At 35.2% G+C, this 26,358-nt stretch overlaps 1 protein-coding gene across 1 annotated transcript in view; it reads left to right on the forward strand.

Moving 5' to 3' along the window:
- LOC104532599 (progesterone-induced-blocking factor 1) overlaps positions 1 to 25,379 on the forward strand; it is a gene marked incomplete at its 5' end in the record, with an annotated part of 49,678 nt that extends 24,299 nt beyond the window's left edge. The window contains 3 exons of the mRNA XM_010177850.1: positions 4,369 to 4,453; positions 22,807 to 22,986; positions 25,323 to 25,379. Of these exons, the coding sequence (XP_010176152.1) occupies positions 4,369 to 4,453; positions 22,807 to 22,986; positions 25,323 to 25,379 (322 nt within the window). The remainder of the gene's footprint in view (positions 1 to 4,368; positions 4,454 to 22,806; positions 22,987 to 25,322) is intronic.
- Between the last annotated feature and the right edge of the window lie 979 nt (positions 25,380 to 26,358).

Here is a 26,358-nt window from a genome sequence, read left to right on the forward strand (position 1 = left end):
GGTTTTTTTTTTACAGTTTAAAGTAATTTTTTTTTTCCAATTTGGGTACTACACAGAGGAGTTCTTATGCCACCTAAAGCATTGAAATCATTAAGCAATAATCTCCTAAACACCTTTAAAAATCTGATCTGTAGTTATTTAGCTGCACAATGAGAGATCACAGATTTTTAATGTATTCTGTCTTCTAAATAGCTTGTATTTGCAGAATTTTTTATACTTCCCTTTCTAACTACATGAGTTTAAAAAAATCAGCTGTCTACTCTGAGCTATTCATCTGTAGTTTTCAGAGAAGGGGTAGCTATACCTACATTATAGATTCAGTTTTATGTACAAAACCTTCACATTTGCTATGTTTTACTTTTTTGATGGTAGTATTTGTATATGAACATAAAATGCAAAAAATAACTCAAGATTGGACTTCAGTTTTCAACTTCATCATGCTGTAACATGAAATTAACAGAAAGGCACAATCCTTATTTCTTAGAGTATTTGGAGTACACAGTTCACTAAAAAGGAAACATACTTTTTTTTCAAACTTAATAGAAGTAATAATAAAAAAACCCCAGTAATATATAAAACCATGTTTATTTAGTGTGTCCAGCATAAGCATATTATCCAGAACATCTAATAACAGAAGCTTCTGAACAGGATAGTAGCTAGTATACTTTAACTGGATATTTAAAAGATGGCTTAATTGACCAAATTCAAAAGGCTTTAAAAGTCTGAGACTAGGAAACGTTAGTCTCCATTCTCCAGAAAAATCAAATCACCTAAAATTGTCTTAATTATGATATCCAAGCTACTTTGGATTTAGATCCTGACTAAAGCAAAAAAACAAGCCAGTGGTTGCTATGAGCAATGTGTATGTATATGACAAGTGTATTCCAGGGTAAGTCTTACATTCCTGGTACCTGAATTCATACCTGGCTAGGATTTGAAAGCATGATGGAATGAAACTGAATCTCCTCCCAGACATTCTGGTTTCTTCTGGAAATGCAGGCACACAGGAAAAACAGGAGCTGCACTGCTTTGCAGTTACTTCTCCAACCTGAACTTTTGGGTCCATGGTTATATGATGTATCACAAAGGGCACCTTCTCCATACTCAGGATGGGGCAGTCAGTGACCAGGACTGTGAAGCACCGCACGGTCTACACTTGCCCTGCACTGTAAAAATAGCCGTTTGTGCTGTTAAATAATGCCAGGGATATTAGATAATTTCAACACAGTCCATTTCTCCCAAGTGTTCACATTTTCACCCCAGAACAAGTCATTGGAAAATTTCTTTTAATCTTTAGTACACTTGTATTTTAATAAATCCCTGTATTGTGAAAACTTAAAAGTATGGTTAGTTAAAGATGGTCAAGAAGATCCTGTTTCTCACTCACTACCCCCATCCCTGTGGGATGGGACAGAGAGTTGGAAGAGTAGAAGTGAGAAAACTCATGGGTTGAGATAAAGAAACTTTAATAGGTAAAGCAAAAGCTGCACGTGCAAGCAAAGCAAAACAAGGAATTAATTCACTACTTCCCATCGGCAGGCAGGTGTTCAGCCATCTCCAGGAAAGCAGGGCTCCATCACGTGTAATGGTTACTTGGGAAGACAAACACCATCCCTCTGGACATCCCCCCCTTCCTCCTTCCTCCCCCAGATTAATATGCTGAGCATGATGTCATACGGTACGGAATATCCCTTGGGTCAGTTGGTGTCAGCTCTCCAGCTTGTCCCCCTCCCAAAATCTTGTGCACCAGCCTACTCACTGGTGGGGTGATGTGATGAGCAGAAAAGGCCCTGGCTCTGTGTAAGCCCTGCTCAGCAATGGCTAAAACATCCCTGTGTTACTCAACACTGTTCTCAGCACAAATCCAAAACACAGCCCCATACCAGCTTCTATGAAGAAAATTAACTCTATCCCAGCCAAAACCAGCGCAGGCACTCCGTCACCAAATGGAGCAGTCTCATCTTTACCTTCAGCTGTGGGTTTCCACTGCACACAGTAAATCAAGTTGTTTTGGTGATCCACATGAAAGATAACCTTTAAAAAGACCAGCTTCCATCCAGATCAGTGAAGTGACAAATTTTCTAGTAGCAACACAAAGCGGGGGTACCTGTGTGTGGTTAGGGAAGGATGATCTTTCAGCAACAGTTTTCATTTAGGTTAGCTGGAACAAACTGTAAAGCTGCTCTTTGACTTGTTACGCTACTAGTTAAAACTGGATTATTTTAAACTACTGTTTGATGGAAGTGTAGGGTAGTTTAAAGCTAGAACCTCATTGACTACTGATGTCTAAGATGCCCATTCAGAATGTTTTCATGATAGGGACTGAAATGGTCAGTCCTATTCCCAGAATTGAACTTTTGAAGATATTTCTGCTTTACTTAGTCATCGCAGGTGTGAATTTATTAATATTGTGTCTGGTAATTCTGCTTTCTCCCTCTTTTAAATGTATATATGCCTCTTTTTCAGTATTCCTTCAGAAGTATTTGAATTATTTCCTTCCATCTGCAATGATGAAAAAGCATAACTATTGCAAAACTACTAAATCGGAAGTTTGCACAGGCTTTAGTAATTCTATATTCATATGTATGACAGACAACACATCAAGTGCTATTGAATGATGTAGCAGTCTCATTCCTATATTCAACTATAAATAAAGAAAATTAGAACTGCTCCACATGGATCGATCATGTCATACTTTTTCAGAAGGTATAACTAGAATAGGTTCTGTAGATGAAATCGAACCTTGAACACCTGATGTTTCTTCTTATTCATTACACTATTTAAGGTATAAAGGAACTTTTATTATTGCTTCTATAATAAGTTTGTGAAGTCATTCTCTAAAAGGATTGGTTTATGCTGTTAGGAAGTACAGACATCCAAGAAAAACTGACATATCAGTGAGTTACTACAACATAGACCCAGGAAGAAAAAATTACAATTTCATCATGATTAAAAATGTCACAGAAAATAAAACTCTTTAAAATATTAAAATATATTTGTGTTTTTTTCATAAACCTCACTACTTTCCTTTTAAATAACTCAGACAACTAAGCAATTTGGCCAAAGTGTACACTTTTTCTAAGAATTAATTCCTAGAAAGAATTGACAGTCATAATTTACAGTACAGAATTTGCAAGGAACTGCCGTAAAATCCCCAGGGCAAAGGATGATGTTGCTTATTTGAAACAAATGGATGATACACAGCCAATTAAAGAAAAGGTTGATTTATTTTGTTGATCATTTCTGGATTAAATACTGGGAATATTAAATACTTTGTGTTTGCAACATAGGTAATTACTCTATGCTATTTATAAAATTTTAATACATTTGCTTTTGAGCTCCTGAACTGTATTCAGTACTACATATTTGCACTCCATATGCAGAATTGCATTTTGCATAGCTGTTGATTCATGTTATAGTTTATATTGTACAGCCTGTTTAGGTAAGTCATGATAGTGGCATGTATAACATAAATCTTCCAAGAAAATCTCTGTGGCTTTTTTAACAAACTAGATTGTATACTGGCATTATGTATGCATTAGTCTGAATTTTATTGTCGGAAACTGATATTGGGGCTAAAGATGAAAATAAACTTAATTATATTAGAATTGCTGCCTAGCATCAGAATGGGTATGCTAAACATTTCAAATGCTCATATTCTATAACTATGAAAACAAAGAACAATTAAAATTAAACTTGACATTGTGCTATAAAAGCATGCCTTCATGCTAAAACAGTTTTCATACTTGGTTCACATGACAAACTTGATCCCATGCATTCTCCTGGAATATAAAATAAAAAATGGCAAAAACACATTTGCAATTTCTGCAGAAGCTACACAGCTACAAGGGAGAGCTGGGCTGGATGTTATTCTTCCTTGTATTTATTATTTTCAAAACTCTAAATACAGTAGTACCAAAAGAAGTGATACTAAGAGAACAGTGTGTGCTGCTGCTAGTGATTCATACAACAAAGAAATCCACATTTTGATATAGAAGTATAGATAAGGAGCCTTACTTTGCTTATTAAATGAACTCATTTTGCCTAGAAGAAACCAAGAGATAATAATAGAAGATTCTGATAATTTAAATTACCCTTCAGAGAACAAAAAAAAAGTTCCATATTTTATAAAGATTTTTAATAGTATTTCTATTTGACTAGAATAAGATTTTGGATGTGTCAGTGCATTCAGGCTCATTTATAAAAAATCCAATGCTCGAACATAAAGAAGGATTATTTGATATAATTACTTGAGCAGATTTTCATTGTTGCCCATGTTTAGCTCTAGAAAATGCATGTTTCAGCCAGAATACAAGATTAAATGAGAATCTGTTGCTATTACTGCATTTCCTATCCTCTTTCTACCAGTCTTTTAAATAAAGAAAAGACAACTTTGCTGCGTGTCAAGAATCAAATGGCAGCAGATTTGGAGAGACTTCTAAATCACCGTGAGGTAATCTTCCTGTTTTAGCATTACTACCATAAGTGTGTTTTGTCTCTCCTTGGCCTTGAAACATGGGAAAAAATAATGATTTAGTTTGGTTTGATTTGTTGGGTTTTTTTATCTGTGTGGTTTTCAGAAACACAGGTAATCATGTCTCTCAGGCAACCAGGAGGCTCTCAGTTGTACTCTCAGTTGTTAAATTCTCTCTTGACTTAGTCTCACTGTTCTTTCTTTTCTTACGCATCCAACAGACATGCCTTGCAAACAGTTTAGTGTTTTCAAGCATTTAACAAGTATTTAGATAAAGGTGATGAAGCTGATACACGTGTAGTCTGCAAGGCCTGCATCTGCCCTAGTATGGTCCATGATCTCTCCCTGCTCCCCAGTCATTGAGACCAAAAACCTGGACAAAGCATTGCACAATTAATTTCCAGTGCACACATTTGAGTTTCTTACAACTCCAAAACAGGATGTGGGAAGAGGAAAAGGAGGTAGTCACACAGGTTTCATCCAGACAAGAGTCAGGGTACTCCTCTATGTACTCATCTGAGTTTTATCCAAGCGAGGAGTCAGGGTGCTTCTGGAATATATTCCCAGATCTAAAACTATGCAAAATCTTGCTGTTTAGACATAAATGCTTTATACGGGGATTCCTAAAAGGCTTTTGTTAAGATTTTTCTCTAAATAATCTTAAGAGACTAATATGTCATGGAGTAAGAGAGAAAATCTTTCTACAGATTAAATGTCTGAAACAGAGGATAGAAATAAATTAAGTTTACCAAAGGAGTCCATACACAAATGATCTGAAAAAGGGTGAACAGTAATATGGAAAGTTTGCTGAAGCTGCAGAATCCTGAAGATATAAAACCAAAAGCTAACCATGAGCAGCTGTTAAATGATCTCCCAGAGCTACTGAATAATTTGGCAAGGATTTGCAGAGAAAATACATTAATGAATCAAAAATTATGAATGTAAGGAAAAAAAACCCACAAGTTATATACTTGAAGTGATGGGACCTAACTAGTCGGTTACCTGTTCAGAAAGCTCATCAGAGTCATTTTATCAACAGTTCTTTGAAAATACCATTTCAGTTCTCTGTGAAGAGAGGAGACAGGGAGATTCCTTTCAAGAAATCTGTAGCTCCCCTAAATTATCCTGTCTGAGATTGCATTACCACTCATTCTAATACGATTATTTCAGTAGAAAACCTCCTGAAGTCCTCTTACTCCGCCTCCAAAACTGTTATCCTCCATGTCTTTTCCTTGCTATTCCCCCAAATTCCTGTCTTAGATCACTAGACCAGACCCCATGTTGTGAATTGCTCTAAGCCAGTTTGTCTCCACTGACCAGTTACAAAGCCATTTCTTGTTAGAACCAAACCAAAACCATTTCACTGACAGCAGAGTCTAACTGAGCCTCAACTTAAGTGAAAACTACTAATTCTGTTCCTGAGCACAGATCTCAAGTATTAAACAATTACCTTCAATAAATGTAAAAATAAAACAAGTTCTTCAGTTTTTTACTTTCTGTGCTGAATTGCACTGCATGTTTGTCTGATACAGTTTCCTTCTAGAATAGTTTTTGCATTTAATTCTCTGAATTGATTGTTGTGCTTGTGAAGTTCCGTGCATAGAGATTAAAATCGTCTAATTACAGAAGAGAGTAATTGAGCATCTCCCTACAGTAACCTGCAGGTGTCATTGACCTGGCAGGATCATCTGTAGGTGCATCAGAAGTAATCATTCGATAGTTCTTATTTCTGATGGCTGTATCCACACTGTATGTTTAAATTTCAAATTCAAGACTGAGACTAAGGCAAATGTTCAGTTTGTATTATATTGGGGTTTACTTATTCTTTCTTTTTTTGGTGATTTTTTGTTGTTGTTGTTCATATGAAACCCACTGGTCTCTATTAATGTAATAGAAAACATTTAAAGCATTTCTAGATAATTTATAAGCCTTATCATTATTTTAATGTATTATCATATCTTTATATTAATGATATGAAAAATACTCTGAGGAAACATGACTTAATTGTATAAACATGTAGTGAATTTTCTGAATTTCCAATACAATAGGCCTTTGGCAGGCTAATTTCAAATTAATTTTTTTCAAAATTCCTGTTCCTACAACTTCTCTCACAACTACTGCTGCTGCCAAGTAGTTATGCTCTCAAGTACTTAGGCCTTGGGTGCCTAGTTTTAGCAGTGTCATATCAACCAACATGCATTACAGCTGATTAAAATCAGTAGAACGTGATAAATAAAGGTAAAATTTAACAGTATTTTGTAAGAAAACTATAAAATTTCTACTTCAAAGCTGTGAGACATTGTGTTCATCCAAACAGCCCTTATGACTGCCCACAGAAACTATTCCTGATACCCAGCAGTTTGCTTCTTCGTGTCATTTCACCACTTAAAATTTTCAAGCTGTGGCCAACAATGCAAGCAAGGCTGAGTGAGGCAGGCTTTATAAAAAAGAAAGTACATCCTTGAGCGTCCATCATCTTGAATGTTCCTCATCTCCTCGATGTTAAGAAATTGAGCAAATATTTCCAAAATTATTACATTCTTGTAAAATTTCTTTTTATATCTGTTAAAAATGGGCTGTATTAGTCATATTGTTTTACCTAACAGTAATCATGTTTTTTCAAGTCACTTAGGCAGAAAAGGATGTGAATACTGAAAAGGAAACATTAGTAGTTGCATGTTTGGTAGAAGAAAATTATTAAATGCTGGTATGATGCACAAAAAAACCCTAAGAAATCAAGCAATAAGCTAAAGTTGTTTTAGGAAAATGTGTGAAAATAACAAGTGTCTGTATATGTTTAACTTTTGTCATTCATAAGACAACTAAGTTTATAGTGAATTAGTCTTCAACTAAATTTTTTTGCCGTCTTAATAAAAAAGTTAAATATGCAGAAACATCACAATTTCACAATAACTATCCCTGCTAATAGAAAAAACACTAAAATTTTCTAATCTTGGGCTAGTTAAGACTTAACTTCATCTAGATAAGGTACATGGTTTTTAAATAAAAGTAACATGCAATACAGATTTATGCAATTTGAAAAAAATATGAATTATGGTTTTGTGTGGTTTTTATATGCTATCATGTAATTGTGGAATACTTACTGGAGATAACTTAAAAATCAGAAAACTGCTTTGTTCACACACTAGGGAAAGGTGTAATGTCGAAGAAGATCCCAGGGGCAGAAATGCAATGGGTATGTGAAGAATCTCTCCAATGAAGAATGTCTCCTGGAGAGCCTGGTCTTCATATCAATACAGGGGATGGAAAAGGGTGGAAACTCGTTCACTAACCCCAGTATTTACTGAGACAGAGCTCTGGTGCCAAGGGGCTGATATACTGTCTGTTTATGACCCTGGACTGGCCATCTGGTGGTACCCCTTAGACAAATATACCCGCCTAGTGTGGACTTGAATTGTAGCTACACAATAACATACCTCCTGCTCACTGACCACCCCCCCTCTTCCCCCTTACAGAGCATACACTCTAAGTTTTGGTAACTTCTGCCTTAAAAGGGAAACAGAAGTGTTTCACCAATCACGGTGAAAGTATGACCAGAGTCACTCAAGCTCCACCTTGAAGGTAAAAAAATAATATAAAAGTAGCCCAAAGAAAGGGGCATGTTAGTCAGGGAAGATACCATCACAGACCCCTGACCTCTGGGATCAGTCAGCGGGCTGAGCCTCTTTTTCCCCCCATAGGGACGCCTTTGGGTAGGATCTCACTGCCCCAAGAGCTTTCTCGACACTTAGAAATCTCTATAGAATTCCTTTCTAACTTAACACTTTTAGCAATTTGTAACCTTACTGCTTGTCTAAACTTCTGCAGACAGCAGATTATCACCAACAATCCACACGAACCTGTATTGTTCCTGTTGCTTTATTAAAATGCCTTATTCAGTTATTGACTTGCTGCACAATTTCTCACTGGGCACCACCTGACAGGCCGTGAGAGTCCAGAGAGGGTGACTGGATGGCAGGTGCTGGGCACCATCGAGTGAATCTGGAATTAATGCACCTGGACTTGTAGTGCCACATCGAAGTGTGTCTGTCTGTAACCAGCCACACCAACCCCCCCACAGGACACCGCTAAATTCTGCAGGTTTAGCCATGTGAGTCCATAAATTGCGGGTACGGGAGAGCAGCGCACACTATTGAGTGAATCTGCTGTTGTCGGACTCGTAGTGCTCAACTGGGCATCACCCAGCATCTAAGCCCAGCCACCCCCAGCTCCTCTGATATTTGAGAGTGAGTTGGGGTGCAGTGTGGTTTATTTCCTGCCAAGTTGCCCTACCACCCCTTTCATGCAACAGTAAATTGGCGTCACGGACAGGATTGCCATGGATACACTGCTGCAGAAATATGACTGTGCCCCTTCCCTGGCTGGGAAGGAGTGGGCCCACAAATTTTGGAAAGATGAAGCGAAAGTGATAGAGTGTGTTGAAGAGTGTCGAGTTGCTTTAAAACTTAAATCAGGAGAAGGTAAAGGTGTGATTTGTATGGTTTTAGGTGCCTTTTTGTTTTGTGCACAAAAAGCTAAAGAAACCACTGTTTCCACTATGATTTCCTCCCTAGAATATACAACTCTGAAATCCGAAAATGAGGTCCTAAATCCTCATTAGCTTTTGAAAGGGAGACAGGAGAAAAGCAGCAGCACTATCAAAAAGTGCAGTTGTTGTTAGAATGCTCTTATAGAGCGACAAATGTGCAGTTTACAGAATCAAATTGTAATGTTGCAGTGCTGAAACAAGTTGCTTGCAGATAAGCTGAATACTTATCAGGCTGGAGCTTATTTATGTCAGTATTACCTGCCTGTGAAAAAGAGGGCATTTTGTATCCAAAACTGGAGAGTATAGCATACCAAGCTTCTATGCCATCCTTTATCTGCAGCCTATCCTTTTCTGTATGTAATGGGAATCTATAACTTAAAGGCATGAAACTACAGTTCTCTGTTAAGTGCTAAAGTTTAAGTGGGGTGAAACCACTTAAATCTTTTTAGCTGAAGCTCTTGATCCATGATTCCTTTTATCTGTTGGGTTTTTTTTCCCCTTCTCTTCCAACAGTCAGCCTTTGACTAAAAGAAATATTTACCGTGAGCTCTGTCACCTTGGCGTTTCCATTGCCTTTCATGCTTGATGCAGTTGTTAATATTTTGGCTCATCAGAAGTACCATTTTAGACTTCATCCATTGGCTTACAGACTTCAAGAGAAAATTTGGTAGGGCAGTCTGTCAGCACTCAGATGTTTGGCAAGAAGTTTTAGTAATCATTTTCTGGGGTTACATTTAAGAGGTTATAAATTTGCTGCGCTTTGATGTATGGCATTGTACTATTTCTTCAGATATTTAAGATGCAGACATATCATAGAAAAGACAACTAATAATGTGGATAATTAAATCTATTTATTTTAGCTTTTCCAGTTCAAAGTGTAGAGTGTAGAAACTGACTTCTAAAATCTTGAAACTTAACAAATTGTTGTTTATATTTTTAATGTCGAGTTCATAATCCAGTGGTTTTTTTGGGGAAAAAAACAGAGCAAGTCTTAACAAATGGAGGAGTTCTTTTTATGTTTTAAATAGAAATAATCTAAGAGGCATGAAAAGAAACAAAAATGAGACAGTGGTGCAAGAGACACCAATAGAAGTTTTTAAATAGGTATTCCTCTAAATGCTAGGAACAGTTTCAGTTTATATTAATATAAGAGAGTTAATTTATACTACCTTTTTTTGAACTGCTTGAAATCACCTGTGTGCTATGCAGTCTGGCAATACAGTAATTTTTAAGCTATAAAAGTAAAACTGTTGTAGTAAGAAATAAAAGGGTAAAATTTCTGACATGGTGCAATAGTGCATATGAAGGCTGTTTATAGTATTCATTAGTTTCCTATAATGCAATTGTTTATGCAGACATGATTAGTTATCAGCACATGAATATTATATGCTGATTAAAAAGATATGAAAACTTGCTGATATTTTATCTCCTTTACACATCTGTGCACTTGTGGTACATTAGCAGCTGTGCATACAAGTGATAGAATGTAAACTTGCTGAACTAGTCACCTGCCTTATTGACACATTCATGTGTTACTGTGCCAAAGCTCTTCAAGTGAGTTAGCAACCAGAAACCAGGTTCTGGCTGTCTGCAATGGGACAAAGTAGAAAATGTGTAGTAGTAGTTTAAATAAACGTATTTGATATCAATCAGTTAAATGGATACAGACACATGGGGTTTGATTGGTATTTGTTTGCTTAAATCCAGTTAGCTTATGCCAGGAAATTGTTGTGTCACTCGAATTGAGTGCTAAATCTATCTATATATGTGTGCCTGAATTGGTACGAATTTTCAATTAGACCAGGTTAAAATTTATTTAGGTTAGCCATTGCAAGCTCCTATTCTTTTAAAAACAAAGTATAAAAACTCTTATTGAGCTCTTCTTGCTGAGAATAGGTTAATATTAAAATGCTAATTGCCTAATTGTCTGTTATGCTGAACTTATTTTCCAATTGGCAGGTCAGATGCTTTCCAAATCTGATGTATAACTCACCATTTATGAGTAAACCTAATGTTTGTCTTTTACTACCATGTATCTCTTCCCTCTTTCCAAGTTTTCACAGTTTCTAAATAATATGTCAAAAATAATCCTGTTTAGTAACTGAATATTTCTCTGGTCTTCACCGCAGTAACTGAACGCCTCACAATATTATCCTTGTAACTTAAAGCAGAAAAGTATCACTACCTCTGTTTTACAGAAGCAACAACCACAGTGAAAAAATGTGGTTTGCCCAAAACTCAGAGTTTGTGGTAGAGGTTAAGAGTTCATGTGTCCTAACGCAGTATCTTAATCACAGCCATTCTTCTTTCCTTACATGTTTCAGTTCAAAAGTCTGAAAAGAAAATCTCCATAGTGTTTGCTTTTCCTAACTAGACACAAATTAACTCTTTTCTCTAAGCCATCTTCTTATATATTAACTGATTGTAATTTGGGAGTAGTTTCACAAAAAAAATTACATTCTCACTATGTTCTGAGAATTTACATTTACATTCATATTTTAATCCATGTCTCCTGAAAAAGGCCACTTTCCAAAGTCCTGTGAGTCTCTTAAAAATTAAATCTAATGATTTTTTTTATTTGAACTATAGAATGGATTTTATATATATATATATATATATCAGGCTGGGGCTCTTATTTGAATGAGATTAAAAGTATATCTTATTTTGTCGAAGCAAACAGAGGATCTGATGGGGTGCATCTGATGGGGTGCAAGAAAAAGAAATAACATCAGACAGCATTGTTTATGTAATAAGTAAGAATGGACAAAAAGAACAAATGAGGGAGAAAGGTGAAGTTAAGAACAGAAAATAGTTATGTCATTATCTTTAAAATGTAGAAAAACTGACTTTTTTTTTTTAATAAATAGTTGCCAAATGCATTTTCCAAGTGTATGTGAGATTGGAGAGAGCCCAAGTGATCAAGCAGGAGGAACAGCTACTAATTAGTCCTATTAGGTTATACATAGTTTGTTAATGATTCCTAAGATTTTTTCTGAGAGCTTCTATAAATGATCAGGCTAAGGTTCCTGAGGACTTATGTAAATCTTGTTGAATGTTAGACTTTAAACACGGCCACGTGAATTAATCAGAAGCATTTGCCCTTCCATTACATTGTTCCAAAATTTGAATGCTTCCCCTGTCGGAGGATCTAGTAGTCTCTGTGCTTGCACATATTCATCTCATGTCAGTATGCTGCACAAAACCCTGTTACTTCTCAATAGTTATCCCGTTACCTGACCCACAAAAGTAAAATACAAGACAGGTGCTTTTATTCTTCTTTTCCTCTTTTGAGGAGAAGCAAGGTCACCTGAAATATCTGTGCTTTACCTTACTTTGACCAGTTACTGCCATATTCTCACATTTACCTTTCTTGCTTCTGTGTTCCCCTTGGGGAATGCCCCTCACTGCTAAATTCTCTGTGCCTACAGTTTCATTCCATCTCAGCAACGACCTTGAGGATTCCAAATGAGTTTTCAGCATTTCATTATTAGTCATACTTTGAAGTATGGCTAATACTATTCTTAGCTATAATTAAGTTATGCTGAAGAAGATTGACTAGAAGTAACCTAGGACAGAAAGCCAATGTGTTGGATTTAGGAACCTGGAGAGGAACAACAGCTGCCATCTGCAAAAAACAGAGGTAGAAAGAAGTTCAGAGGCTCATAAAAACTTTGGAGTCATCAGGGGGAGGGCAGTACGTGTTTAATCAGGGATGGAATCTTAGTGGATAAAAGGAGAAGACTGCTTTGTTGGGGGAGAGGGGAAGGAAGAGCTATCTGCAGGGGTTGGGAAGACACGACTGAAAAGAAGTGATTGGTAACAGGTGCCTTCAAACAATCTCTAGCTCTGCGTCTTTCCCCTCTTTTCTGTGTAAAAGATTGTACATGCTAATGTCAAAATTATTTGTGTTTCTAAAGTGAATGACTTCCTGCTCATCTATGTGCTGCAACTTGTTTTATATAAAAAAAATGCTGATGTACAATGCTTAGCTCTCGTTTTAAATGTTAAGCCACAGAGTAATTATCATTTTTCTTATGCTACGTTTATGTTCCAAGATTCTAGTTTCTATTAATGTTCTGCATGTTTTCTAAGTAGATTACAGGGACATTTCTGCATCACAAGTAAGCCCTGGAGCTATTCTCAGCTTAAAGCTTGGAGAAACAAAGTGACATTTACATTGCTAAACAAGTTTAGAGAAGTTTCTGGCTCATTTTTTACAAGGAAAAATATGCTCCTAAGCAGTATTTCTCATTTTTGTTATCTATGTTGTTGCTGTCAAACTTTAATAAAACTTGAATTCCAAATAGTACAGAATTTAGGAAGAGGAAGGGCTTAACAGCTGGGTACATTAATTCTTTTCTTGGAGCTGTATTATACAGAATGTCTTACTAGTCTTCATATATATTCTTTAAAGAATTATCTTTCCATTCACCATGGTATACACTAAACCATTGTGTTCTAAATTATGATTTCTACTCAGCAATTATTTTTTTTTTTTTTTAGAATCTTAGAAACCATGATAATAACACATGGTTTAGTAATGTCTGTTAATATAAGTCAAAAATACAGTTTTTGCTCTCAAAAATATGAAGTTTCATAGGCAAAATGCAACTTATTTATGAATTATGGGATGAAATTCCTGTGGATATTTTAATTTATATGTTTTTGAGAGAGCCAGAATCAGTTAAAGTGATAAACATTTAAACAAGAAATTGCTGGCTGTTGAACAATCTGAAATTGTTCAGAATTTCTGAACATTTAACCAGTGTTCTGTTACATTAATTTTTCCTGTATTGGCTATGAATATTTCCATCACATTCTGCTGCTTATCCAGCTGTGTAAAAATTTTACTTTTGTTCACTTAATGGTAGCATTTGAATATTACCAAGTGGACAGTGAATTTAAATATTCTGTAAGAAATACCAAAGACAGGCAGAATCAAACTAAAATGTTACCCTCTAAGAAAATACAGGAAATTCTTCATGATAATTTATGCAAATAAGGTTGTTTTGAGATATTAAGAGCCTTTAGCATCTGTTTCCTGAAGCAGAACTTGCTCAAGAAAGCATACTTTTTATTAAACTTGAATTTGAGTAAATTAATGTCACAATGGCTCAGATTAAAAAAATATATGGGGATTTAGTCCTAGCTATAATAGCAGATGCATTTCTGATCTTCAATACAAAAAGTGAAAAAAACTTTCAGAATTTGACATGCAAGTTCTCAATTATGAGACAAATTATTTCCTATTTTTCTTCAGATGTTAGAAATATTTAACTGCTAAGAACAAATTTAAGATGCAGCTGAAATAGGCAGAGGTTTTTATGTGTCTGAAAAGACAGAAGCTGTTCACTGAGATGACTGGGCCATTTTATCGTTGCCACAGTTCTAATGCATTCACCTTATAAAACCAGAAATAGTTTGTAAATCCATATAGTCACAGATCTGTCAGTTCATTTTAAGTTTTTATATACACTGGGATATAGAGAGCTCCTTAATTAAAGTGTAGTGCAGAGAAGCTATCAACATCCTGCATATGGTCTGGCGTCTTTCCACCACCCAGTTATCAGGTTCATTTGTTTGATCAGGACATTTCATGCTGTCTTCCAGTTTCCAGCTTTACAATGTGTATCTCTGTGCCTAAGATGACCATATGTGCAAATCTCTCACCAGAATTCTTGCTGACTTCTCGTATTTCCAGTACAGCTGCAACTGAGGATGCAACTATGTCAAAGAAACTCTGCCTTACATGATGAATTAAACCATGACTTGTGATGTTTTCTTAATTGCATAGGTGGTTGTTAAAATCTTTGGGCTCTGTTATGCATGTAGGTTCTACTGCTGATAGGCACAAGCCCGGAGCGTTCCGCTATCGAAGCTGAATTTGCACCATTCGTGCCACTGCATCCTATCCATCTGCAGTAATAAATACTGAAATGGACTGACTTACCATTTGCTTCATTTTGCTGTCACATCAAAATGGAGCTTCTGTAGTGTCTTTCAACTATTTCACACTTTGTCATCATTAATATTAATATCCAGTGTTTTTAATTCTGTGCTAATAGTGTTGGTCTTTTTTTTCCACTTTCAGCCAAAAAAAGGGAGACAAGTAATTCATTCCAGGTTATAGGCTATAGCCCTTCTGCAGTGTGTCTCTAGCTGTTTGGCAGAAATAAAACCTGTGAAGAACAGTTCTAAAATAATTGTGTGAATTGTCAGTACTTCTAAAGAGGAGACATTCTAGGTATTAATTTTGCTCAAGAGTCTCATTTCTTGATAATGACACATACATGTCTCCTTTCTCTACGTGCACTGCAGAGTTAGAGTACCATACTCAAACGTTTTCTTCCCCGTGCTGTGTGCAAGTCATTGCATGTGTTGAAAGGTGGAACCAGGTTCTGTTGTTTTCCAGAAATATGTCAGTGACTTGATGTTCCATGCCGGCAATCTGTGCAGAAGGTGCCTTTGTTTACCTCCATTTTAACTGGTGAACTCCAATGATATTAAATAGTACTACCAGTGTAAAGATGATCTGAGAAGTCGTTTGTCAAGTCAAGTGAAAAAGCAGCAGAGATGGATCTTGCCTAATTTTAAGATCTGTAGTGTAGATGTCTACATCGGAAAGCTGTCTAGGGATTTGTAGTCAGAAAAGAAAAACAGACACTATTATGATGTGATTAACCATATCCTCATCTAAAATCAGCAAAATTAATGGTAACCTATGAATTTCTCACCAACAACTAGACAGAGGAATCAGACAAGCAAGTTTGCCTAGGTTTAAATATTGTTACTGACGGTATCTGAAGGTGAATGTGAGGAAGTCCAACCAGGTATCCAGTCACATGTTCCAAGGCTGAACTGCAACCAGAGTTCTCACAAAGATCCCTCACCATCTTAGGATCAGCTGTTAAATGATACAATTTTATGTTTCACACACCTTTACTTTCACAGAAAATCACAGTAGGAATCTAAGTGAGATCCAAGTAGGAAAATGCACAGACTTCATAGAGGACAGTATCCTTAGTATTTTCTTTCCCATCACCTTATATGCCCATCCAACTTGACCCTACTGAATACCCTGAGACAGACAACTGTGAAGACAGTTTCTTCTGAACCACCCTGCCCTACCCTTTTCCAAATTGAGATCACTTTCTCTCAAGAAGGAGTTATAAGAATATAGTATATAGAACATGAACTTTAATTATTGAGAGACCAAGAAATAATTTCTGAAATGTGCTCTTTACAAAACACTACCAAATGGATATAACATTCTTAAATACTGGTTTAGGTTTCTCAAATCAATATTTTTTTAACATACCCATAACCTCATTTTCTGAACTCTGCTTTCCCTGTGCTGACTTGTTGTTTGAAGACTACAATAGCTGCCTAAATGGGAGGATATGTGTATCTGAAGACAGATTGCATTGACTTAGCACAAACACATTTTTCATCCCAGTACGACTGTCTTCCCTCTCTTGCATGTCCTATTATAGCTATTGTTTTAATTGTTGTTGTTATTTTAGAAGTTAATATAGCCAGAATAGTCACCAGACTGCTAAACTCAAACCTACTCTTTAGCTCCCACATTGAGAAGAGTCCAGTCTCTGGACTCAAGGTGTAGTGCACTAAGTCGCTTGTGAAGCAATTTTTTGTCTGGTCCCCTCTATGCAAGAGGGGCTGTGCAGTTAACTGTTCTTGGACCTAAAGACACTGCTGTAATCTCTCAAGTTTCTCCAGTTGGATACATATTTTTATTTTGAGTTATAATTTAACCACATGGAGACCATATGGCAGTTAAAGTGAGGAATACAAGCTTTCCAAAGCAGATCCTGAATGTACATGCTTTACTCTAACAGTACAGAAGACTTACAGATTGGAGGTGGGGACACACATCTAAAATCATCATCTTAGTACTTAACTCACAAATTCTGAGAGACCTTAAGTTTTGATCAGCATCTTTGAGGGAGGCAAACCTCTGGATTTATCCCCCCTTCAGCTGATTTTTCTGGTTTTGTCAGTGAAATTGATTTTCATGTTTAAAGATCATAGCATTTATTGCCTTTTCTGTGTTTCCATTCTTTTACTGGGAATTTCTGCTGGTTTATTCTCTGGGAACACTTGTCAGTCATCAAGATTCAATGGTTCTGCCAGAACCTGGTACATTTTCTAGGACAGAAATTTCTTGTTCAGTTTCCACAATATGAGTTCTCTGATTCAAAATGGAGTTCTAATCCAAGGTGAAGTTTGCAATCATAAATTCGATATGTAAAGCTAAAATTAGAATACCGTTCATCATGGTAAAGGTTCATTTAACTGTATGTTCTATCATTAGGGTCACTTTTGCTTTAGAGAATATTTATCTAAGTGCAGTAACCATGGGTTTTATTGAATGAGGAAGGAGCCAGATGGACCTGACACCCTTTGGCTTCTTCTGTGATGATTTTAGTGATATGAAAAAACATTAAATTTCTCATCAGAAGTATCTTCAGGCCAGAAAGTTAGATGTCTCTTCATACTGAGTATTTCCAGCTGTTCACTTTGATATATGTAAAGTTTCTTTTTAAGATCATTGTATGGAGGTTATTTAAAGGTGCAAGATATGCCTGCCAGAAGAACGTAAGAATTTACATTTATGTAATTGATTCCTGTAAGCCAGTTGCTTTTTCTTGAAACTGTTATTTTGCATCTGCTTCCAGAGCATGATATATAAATATAAATCATTTTAACTGCTTATATAAATTTGCATATTTATTATAATTATAGACACATATAAAATGTTAAGAGCCTTTGCAGGCTTTTGAGTGCACAGAGATGATTCTTTCTTGCTTTGATTATAGTTACATGACAGAAACAGTAAGAAGAAAAACCTTTATAGTTGTTGATAATCCATTTAAAAGAAATGGAATTACTATCTTGATAAATATCTATTGTGCTTAATGTAGGCAATTTTTTCATATAATTCATCAGTTATTTACTTGATAAAACAGCATTCCTTTTTATGCCTCAGTCATTTTACGTATCATGCAATTATTTCTAATTTTGATTATGTAAGTTAAGATTTTGTTATAATATTTAATATACTACTTTTGAATTTTTGTTAAGAAAAATTAAATTAAGAAAATCTAAGATGTTTTTCTGGTATATGTATGTTTGAGCATCTATCAAGGACAACAAAACCAATGTTAATAGAGATCCCTTTATAGTATCTGTAACTTGAAATACATTTATATTTTATATGGCTGTATGCCTTGTTTTTGCATTTGCACGTCTCTTTCTTCTAGTTGCGTTGCTAGTTGAAGGAATAAAATTTTATCCCTCGTATTCCCAAACTGATTTTCAGTCTCCATTTTTCTAGGTACTATTTCAATTATCCATAATAAACAGGTAAAACCAATTTTAGATAAAATATAACTTCTTTGGTTTGGTTCCTTTAACACTGTTTTAAAGCTTGTTTATTTTAATATGATATACAGTTTTTGCAGATTGTAATTTTTCCACAACAACAGCACCGATAGAATACAGCCTAATAAATTAACAAGGTAGAATTAGGGAAAAATCTCAAAACAGAAAACATTTCAATTAATGAACATCATGGAAAATACTGGTGCCTATCCTTTGTCTGTACCTAAATACCTCCTTCTCTGTTTGTGTATTGGCACACAAAATTGCTTTTGTTATTTTTAACTAAGGTTGTTGGACATCACAATAGCAAAAATAAATGGAAATAAGCAAGTGAGTTCTTCTGACAGTATTTGCAATGCAATACATGTTACCTTACCTCACCTCCTGCTACATTGCTCCCATTGCTCTCAGTCCCTTCATTCCAATCACTTATTTTGAATTGTGGCTACTTTCTGGTTATGTGTGCAAAATTTTCAATGATACTTCTATAGTTCAAGTAATTTTAATTAAATATTAATTAATGTGCATAAGTAAGTGGAATTCAGGATGTTAGATTGTTCTAAAGTGTGAACCTATGTACGTTTAGGAAAACTTACACAAGTAGATCTGTGGTTTGAATTTCTGTTCTAAAAATGCAGTTCTTCTTAACGCAGCAATTTGATACTTTGGGTGTGGGTGCAAGGGGAATTATGGTTGTACATTGGCTGTTCAGGATGAAAGTTGTTTTAGGTGAAGTAGAAAGCTGGGAAAAGTAAATGATAAAGAGAGTGAGATGATAAATTGATTCAGTTTATCAGTTTGAGTATCTAAATGGAGGTGTCTGCATTGAGGTAAACACCTTACTTTGCTTTACAGTCAACAGTAGCCGAGTCAATACGGCTCGTGTTTTTACAACGTGATTCAGCCAACACGTCAATATGTGTTGAACTTCTGAATGTGTTGAATCATTTTCCAAGCTACACTGTCTGTAATGGAAAATTAGATTCCTAGCTCATGTGTAGATACTTAAGTTGAGACACATAAATTTAGGTGTTATAAGCTTGAGTTAAATACCACTTAATGCTCATTACTTTGTTTTTTGGCATTTATGCTGGTAGGCAGAGTGGGTTATCATCTTTAACAAAAATTCATCAGGTTTCTATGGACATACCTTCAAAATACTTAATAATAGAGTATAGCCCTGATACTTGTTTGTATGGTTGACACTCATTGTACCTAAACAGTGGTTTTGTGCCAGCTGCATACTTTATTTTTTCCCTTGTTTCATCTTAACCCATGTGTTCCTGTTAACTCCATTGTTTTCTGTGTATCTGCACTGCCACATCCACACAGAATATTGTATAAGCAGGGAGTGGGTGTTTGTGTGAGACCAAAGGTGTAAAGCCAGCACAGAGCAGAGCTGGGTGAATCCACTCAGAGGTGTTAGTACTCATAGTCCTCCCAAGAAGGATTGCTGTCTGGCTCTCCAAAGCCAAAGCCCTCAGACCTGGAAGCCTCAACACAGTGACACACACTTTGCATAACATGTCTTGCTTATACATCCAGGAGCCAGCATGGCAAGGACCAAATACCTCCACAGAGAAAATGGGACATGCAAAGCTTTAGCAATGCTGTTTCTACAGTACACTGAACAACTGAAGTGAATACTGTAAGTAAACAGTTTGCACAGCTCTGCCTGGACATAGGACCATGGACTTGACACAGTAGAAATATATAAAAAATTTAACCATCCATGTCTCTTAACTTCCTGTACTTAGCTTATCCTGAAATTAATACATGTCATTCTACACAAAAGATTCTTCCCATCCATTTTGAACTCTATACCTACTTCCCCCTTTTTTCTCAAGGTCCTTTTCACACTAGAACAAGTTCACATTCTGTTAAGCACCATCTTCAGAGCTTCTTTTTCCTTGATAGCTTTCTAGACCAATTTGCCAGTTTTTAGGACTGGAAAGTATTATTGAATCATGGAAGCATGCTAACAGTAGCAGGTAGTGCTAACGCCTCTTTGTTTAGCATTTAAAAGTGAAGCTAAGAATTAAGATTGTGTTCAGGAGCAGAGAAATCTAAAGAGGTAGGTAAAATTATTACTGTTCAAGACAGAACATTGTTTTCAGTATTTCCTTGGTTGAAAACAGCAAATCTCTTGGTAATGAGTTGGGCCAATTTTCTTTTCTTGTTTAGCAGTACACATACCAATGATTCTATTGGAGTCGGTGTTTCCTATGCTATTTTGCCAAGTTTGTTAAGTTCTTTCTCACAAAATGTGGAAGAATTTTGGAAAAATTATTAAGGCAACTCTAGTTAAATTCTCATGATAAACTTGGCTGTGATGCCAACGTAATTTATTTGTTGTGGGCTAATTTGTCATCCCCACTCCCTCTCATTCCTTCCCATAACCTAATATTAGAGAATTCTCCTGTCACAGGGGAAGCTCGTGTGCGAGCTGACTCTCCAGAGCCTATTCCAAGTCTGAAAACAGACAGGGCTGTCAAGTACGGGACCGATTCTGTGAAGTAGAGAAGACCTTCGAATGCTGAGTGGATCTTGACACAAGAGAATTTGACCCTACACATACAAATTTCAACTCCTGTTTCTGAACTAAATCTGCGTGACAGTTTTGGGGTTTTGCCTTGTTCAAATGCGCAACTATTTGAGCCACAAAATAGCGCGGTTTAAGTATAGGAACAGCACTTGTTAATGTCAAAACATTGGTTATGTACAATTAATCTCCTGTGATGGTGTATTTATTTGCTGTATACTTGCTTGAGTTATTTTCATCAAGAAATTCTGTCTATGTGTCGCTTTGGCAACATCTTTGCAGAGTTCACAACTTTGAAAAACATGTTGGCATCAACTATGCAGTCCTTTGAAACAGCTGCTCTGCAGTCATGCTGTTTCAACATGCCACCACACATGGCTGAATTATGCAAATAGTTAATATTAAATGACTGAGATACAAGAACAATTTGTACACTTGATAAAGCTGGTCTGTGGAGCATAACATCCATTCATATAACTGAGGTAGTGTGGGACAATTTAAAGGCAACAACATGATTCTTTTGACTTTGTATCTTGTATTAAAGGCAGCAGTGGACAGAGAGGAGGTATATCGCAGGAGTGTTTTAAAAGCTGAGGGGTTTTTTTAACTCATAATAATGCAATGAAAATAAAAAGTGCATCAGTAATTTTCTGGCAAGTATTAAGAAATAGGTAAGATATAACAAACATTTGTCATTCAGCTCTAAATATGAGTTACCCTGTTCTGGTTGAGAGATAAGGTAGAATGTTAATTATATAGAATGCTAATACATTAAGAGCATTGCTTTTTGAAGAGAACAGCATTTGCAAAAAGCAAGCAAGCAAAAGCATTAATAGATTAAAAAAATGTAAAATTGTCTTGAAATTTACTTTGAAAGGCTTTTCTACAGACCTTGCTGTTCTAGTTCTGTAATAGTGAATGCTGTAAATAATAATAGTACAATTAATAATAATAATAATAATAATAATAATAATAATAGTAGTAGTAGTAAATAATGCTTCAAATTCTTTAACTTATTTTATAGCATTTACACCCACTACATGTGGGGGGAGAGAACGTTAGGCACTAGGTGATACAAGATGACAAAAGAAGATGTCCAGAGTCAAAAAATACTATGGTTTTTCCTTTCTCCCTCTACTGTACATTTTTAATAATCTGTTTCGTTCAGCTAAGTAGTAAGAAAAGGTTACTTTTTAAATTAATCCAAGTTGTTTATAAAGCAAATTATTAGAATATCCAAAAAAGTCTGCATTTCTATATGCTCTTGTTTTTGTTTTCTCATGTTGGAACTTTCATTTTTCACAAAATTACTTTTCTACTCTGATCCCATTTTTGTGGTAGGTCCTCTTAAGGTTTTTCATTTATTTTTCTTTTCTGATCTGAATACAAAAACATATATATTTATAGTAATGTATTTATAAGACTTCTGTGCAAGACGTAGCGCTCAAAAGTACAATTTGTCACAGTCATTCAAATTAGATTTGTAAAATCCCTTGGCCTGACAAAACAAATTCAGTTTATTTTTTTAATTAAGTGGAAGCTTAAATTAAAAGAAATAGTGGGTTCCTTATTACACAGTAAATGTTATCTTTTATGTCCTTTAAGCAATAAGTTGTATAAATCCTATGTGCCTTTTTTTTATTTTCTTACTTTTACAATTAGTAAAAGTCCAGTTAGTAGCCTTCTTAATTATGGCAAGTATATGTTCCTGCTTGTTCGATTTACTGATCCACTTACACATTTAGTTTGGTGAATATAAATTTCTTATTAACAAATATTTAATAGGTTCAAATGTAACTTTACTGAATAACTTACCATTGTTCTTTTGTGGTTTTATAGGAACTAGCCACAATGAAACAGATTCTAATTAGTCTGCATGGTAAACACTATGAACAAATTTTACCTCAGTCTCATATTGATGTAAAAAGTGCAACTGCAAAAGACAAATCAAACCCTTCAGTGAAACTGCTGCCAGAACTTGAGGAAGAAAATGTGTTTACACCTAAGCCAACGTTATTTGTAAGTACTATGATAAGAGTAAGTGTCATAAGCTTTTTTGATAATTCTCCTCACTTTTTAAAAAGAAAACTGTGGGTTCATACTTCAAGGAGATGTATAATTATTTCAGCTGAATACTTGCAGTTCTTTATGGGAATGGTCAATGCTGAGGAGATAAATTACAGTCTATGATGTTATTTAGCTACTTGGTAGTTTCTACGTCTTATGTTCACAGCAAAGTAGATTTTTTTCCTAAAAATGCCATTATAATGCTCCAATATTAAGAATGGATAGCAAAATTTTAATAACCAAAGGGTTCCACAGACTATGTAAACAATTTTAAATCTACCCTTATCATTTATGAGTTGAGTGTGTGTATATACATATTGAGGAGGAGGAGTGAGGAAATAGGTGTATTAATATATATTAATGTGTGTGTGTGTGTGTGTATCTAAATACATATAAAAAAGAGGTACATGCTCAGTATTGATATCACTTCTGTTATTAAGGATACCTGATACTATAAATCCCTGTTTTATTCCCTTAAAACCTAAATGCTTGAATTTAAATACTTCATGTGGCCTGCTTCAGAGGTAGTGCCTCTAGTATTTGAAAACTTCATGAAAATTATTTAGAAGTTTCTGACTATGACTGCATCTGAACTGATAAATTTGAGAGCCATGTTGCAATGCTGAATCACAAATCATGACTGTTATGCACACATTTTTGAGGATACCTTTCTTGAGGGTAGACTGGTTGTATCCACACTGCATAGCATATGTGCTATTTTGGTCCAAAAATTTTAATTATTTTTATTTTTCTTTTTTTTCCTGGTGGAGACTTTGAAGTTCAGTATCTTAAACAATATGAGGTTTGTTTCGTAGCACATCAGATACTGGTTTTATAATACAAAATGTAGGAAATGTTTGCATCTCTTGGACGTGTTGTAAGAGCATTTGAGGATTTTAGGGGTTCAAAATTTGCTTGGATAGTGTTATGAGACTAAACACAGGCTAATACCCAGTGTTGTCTCACTCAGAATCCGTTCAGTAATGCTAAATCATACTGCCCAAACTTTGTATTTGACAGAGTTATTCAGTGATCCAAAGTGTGAAATAACAATTAGCTTATTTCAAATCTTTCCTGTCCTACTTAGGGATATAGAAATGGTGTGAAAATTTAGAAAAAAATGCTTTTACAATTAGAAATTGTGACCAATTTCTCTGTGAACAGTTCTAGTCTTTTCAGATTTTGGAGTAGAGAACTGAAAATGGGCAGATGGCATGTTTTCTTCTTAGATGGGGAAAAATGTTAGTAATCCTGTGAAAATCCCGCCAATTTGGGTCAGCTTCTAGAATTTTAAAAGCTTGCACAAACAACTACTTTTTCAGTTACTTTTGTAATTGAAATATTCAAAATGAGAGAAAGATGGAGATTAAAATTTGCCAATTTGGGTCAACTTCTAGAATTTTAAAAGCTTGCACAAACAGCTACTTTTTCAGTTACTTTTGTAATTGAAATCTTCAAAATGAGAGAAAGATGGAGATTAAAATTTTATGAGAACCCCCACCACAAGGCCAGCTGAATAAAGTCAATTTTTAAATTGAATAGTCTTGGAGGAAAGAACGAATAGAGACCAGACAGAAAATGGAACTAGAAAGGGACAAGTTTAGGGACAACAGACAAAGAGACAGTATTTACTAACGCAAGAGATTAAACCCAGCCCTGGAAGCAGAATAGTCCTTACCTTGTTCCACCTCCACTTACTTAGTTTTATTTCTCTATACAAACAACCACTGAATTTGCCACAAGAATGTTATGCAATCCTGACTGTGTAGCGGTAGCCCATAGGATTATGAAGGCAAGGCAAAATTGCTCACAGATAATTCTCTGTGATTAAAATACTTTCTACAGTCAGAACTGATGAGTTCTTTTAATTATCATTTTTTAAAAACTATATTTCTACATAAAGTGTTTTTCAGTTATGGCACCCCTAAGACCTCTTTTCTAAGTTCCATCCCCTTCTCAAATGGATAAATCAGATGATGCTATTTCAAATGAAACCTATTTATAGCACAGCTGATGCATGTTTTCTTTGTGATAGATATTTTGAAACAAGTCATTTACTTCTTATTGTACAGTCTGCTTTTTATAACCTAGAAATAGGGAGGTTTTAATACAGATATGTAGTAATAATAAACTTAAATGCATAGTCTTGTTTTTAATTTATTTGCATTTAAGCAAAGCACTCAATTATCACTGTGAACTAAATAGGAAGGAAAGAGACTTTAGTGTAGATTGCATGTTTTTCTTCTGACTTTCACTGTCTGACAATTAAAATATTCTTTATTTTACAGACAAATAAAGAGGCACCTGCATGGTACAAGAAACTGCAGAAGAAAACATCTCCATAGCATTTTTCCAGAATTATTCAATCCTTTGGGGAGCTTTACTTTGAAGAAAGTTATTTTTGCCATAATGATGCTCTTTTTACCATAAAGCAAACTACTGTTTTGTTTTTAACTGTTCTTTTATACCTGTCAAATGATCTTATGCTTCATAAAATAATTTTTAGATCTGTCATGTAAATAAAATGTGTGGAAATAATGCAAGCGATGATTTTACTAACATATATTTGAATTTTAAAAGAGAAATAAACACTAGTATATTGTACACATTTATAATCTGGGCAGTTAAAGGCTGTGTTATTCAGAGTGTTCAAATTAATGCATGTTTCAGCTTTTTAATATTGTTTTTCTTGGACCTTGTGTTTCATGCCACATTCCTTGCAACTGTTCTGGCTCATAGAAATTTTAAAAATATACATGTGTTAGCATTAGACTATATCCTACTTTCTGTGAAGGAAATTAATGTCAGGTGAAAAAATAATTAATTTCTTATTGGTCTTGGTTTGTATAGTTTGTCGTTTGATGTCATTTGTTCTACCAAACAGGCATTAAAAATATTTGAAAGAAGCAATAAAATACACCTTAATTATCAGCACTGATACTTAATGGGCTAGATACACTTGCTCTAGTGTGGTTACATCAGTGTCATAATAAAAATAGAACCATGATGTGTGAGTACCGTAGCATGTAATGGTGAAACGTATAACTTGCCATCCTTAATGGTATGAAAATAAGCGCCATCTTCCAAGAACACAGTCAACTTATTTATTCCACTCCACCTTTAAATTTAGACTATAGAAAAGGTCTCTAATATTTTAAAGCACTTTTGACTGCATATGGTGCATTTATATATGTAATATAAATATCAATTCTTTAAGTGACTTTACACTGAAAATATTGCTCAGATTTCATTTAAGAGGAAGGTCCTTTTTCTTACCTCCTCTTTTTCCTTGACAGTATCTCTTCAACTGATTTATTGTTCCTA

This window comes from Antrostomus carolinensis, unplaced genomic scaffold (assembly GCF_000700745.2).
Source record: "Antrostomus carolinensis isolate BGI_N321 unplaced genomic scaffold, ASM70074v2 scaffold2920, whole genome shotgun sequence".
NCBI classification, from domain to species: domain Eukaryota; kingdom Metazoa; phylum Chordata; class Aves; order Caprimulgiformes; family Caprimulgidae; genus Antrostomus; species Antrostomus carolinensis.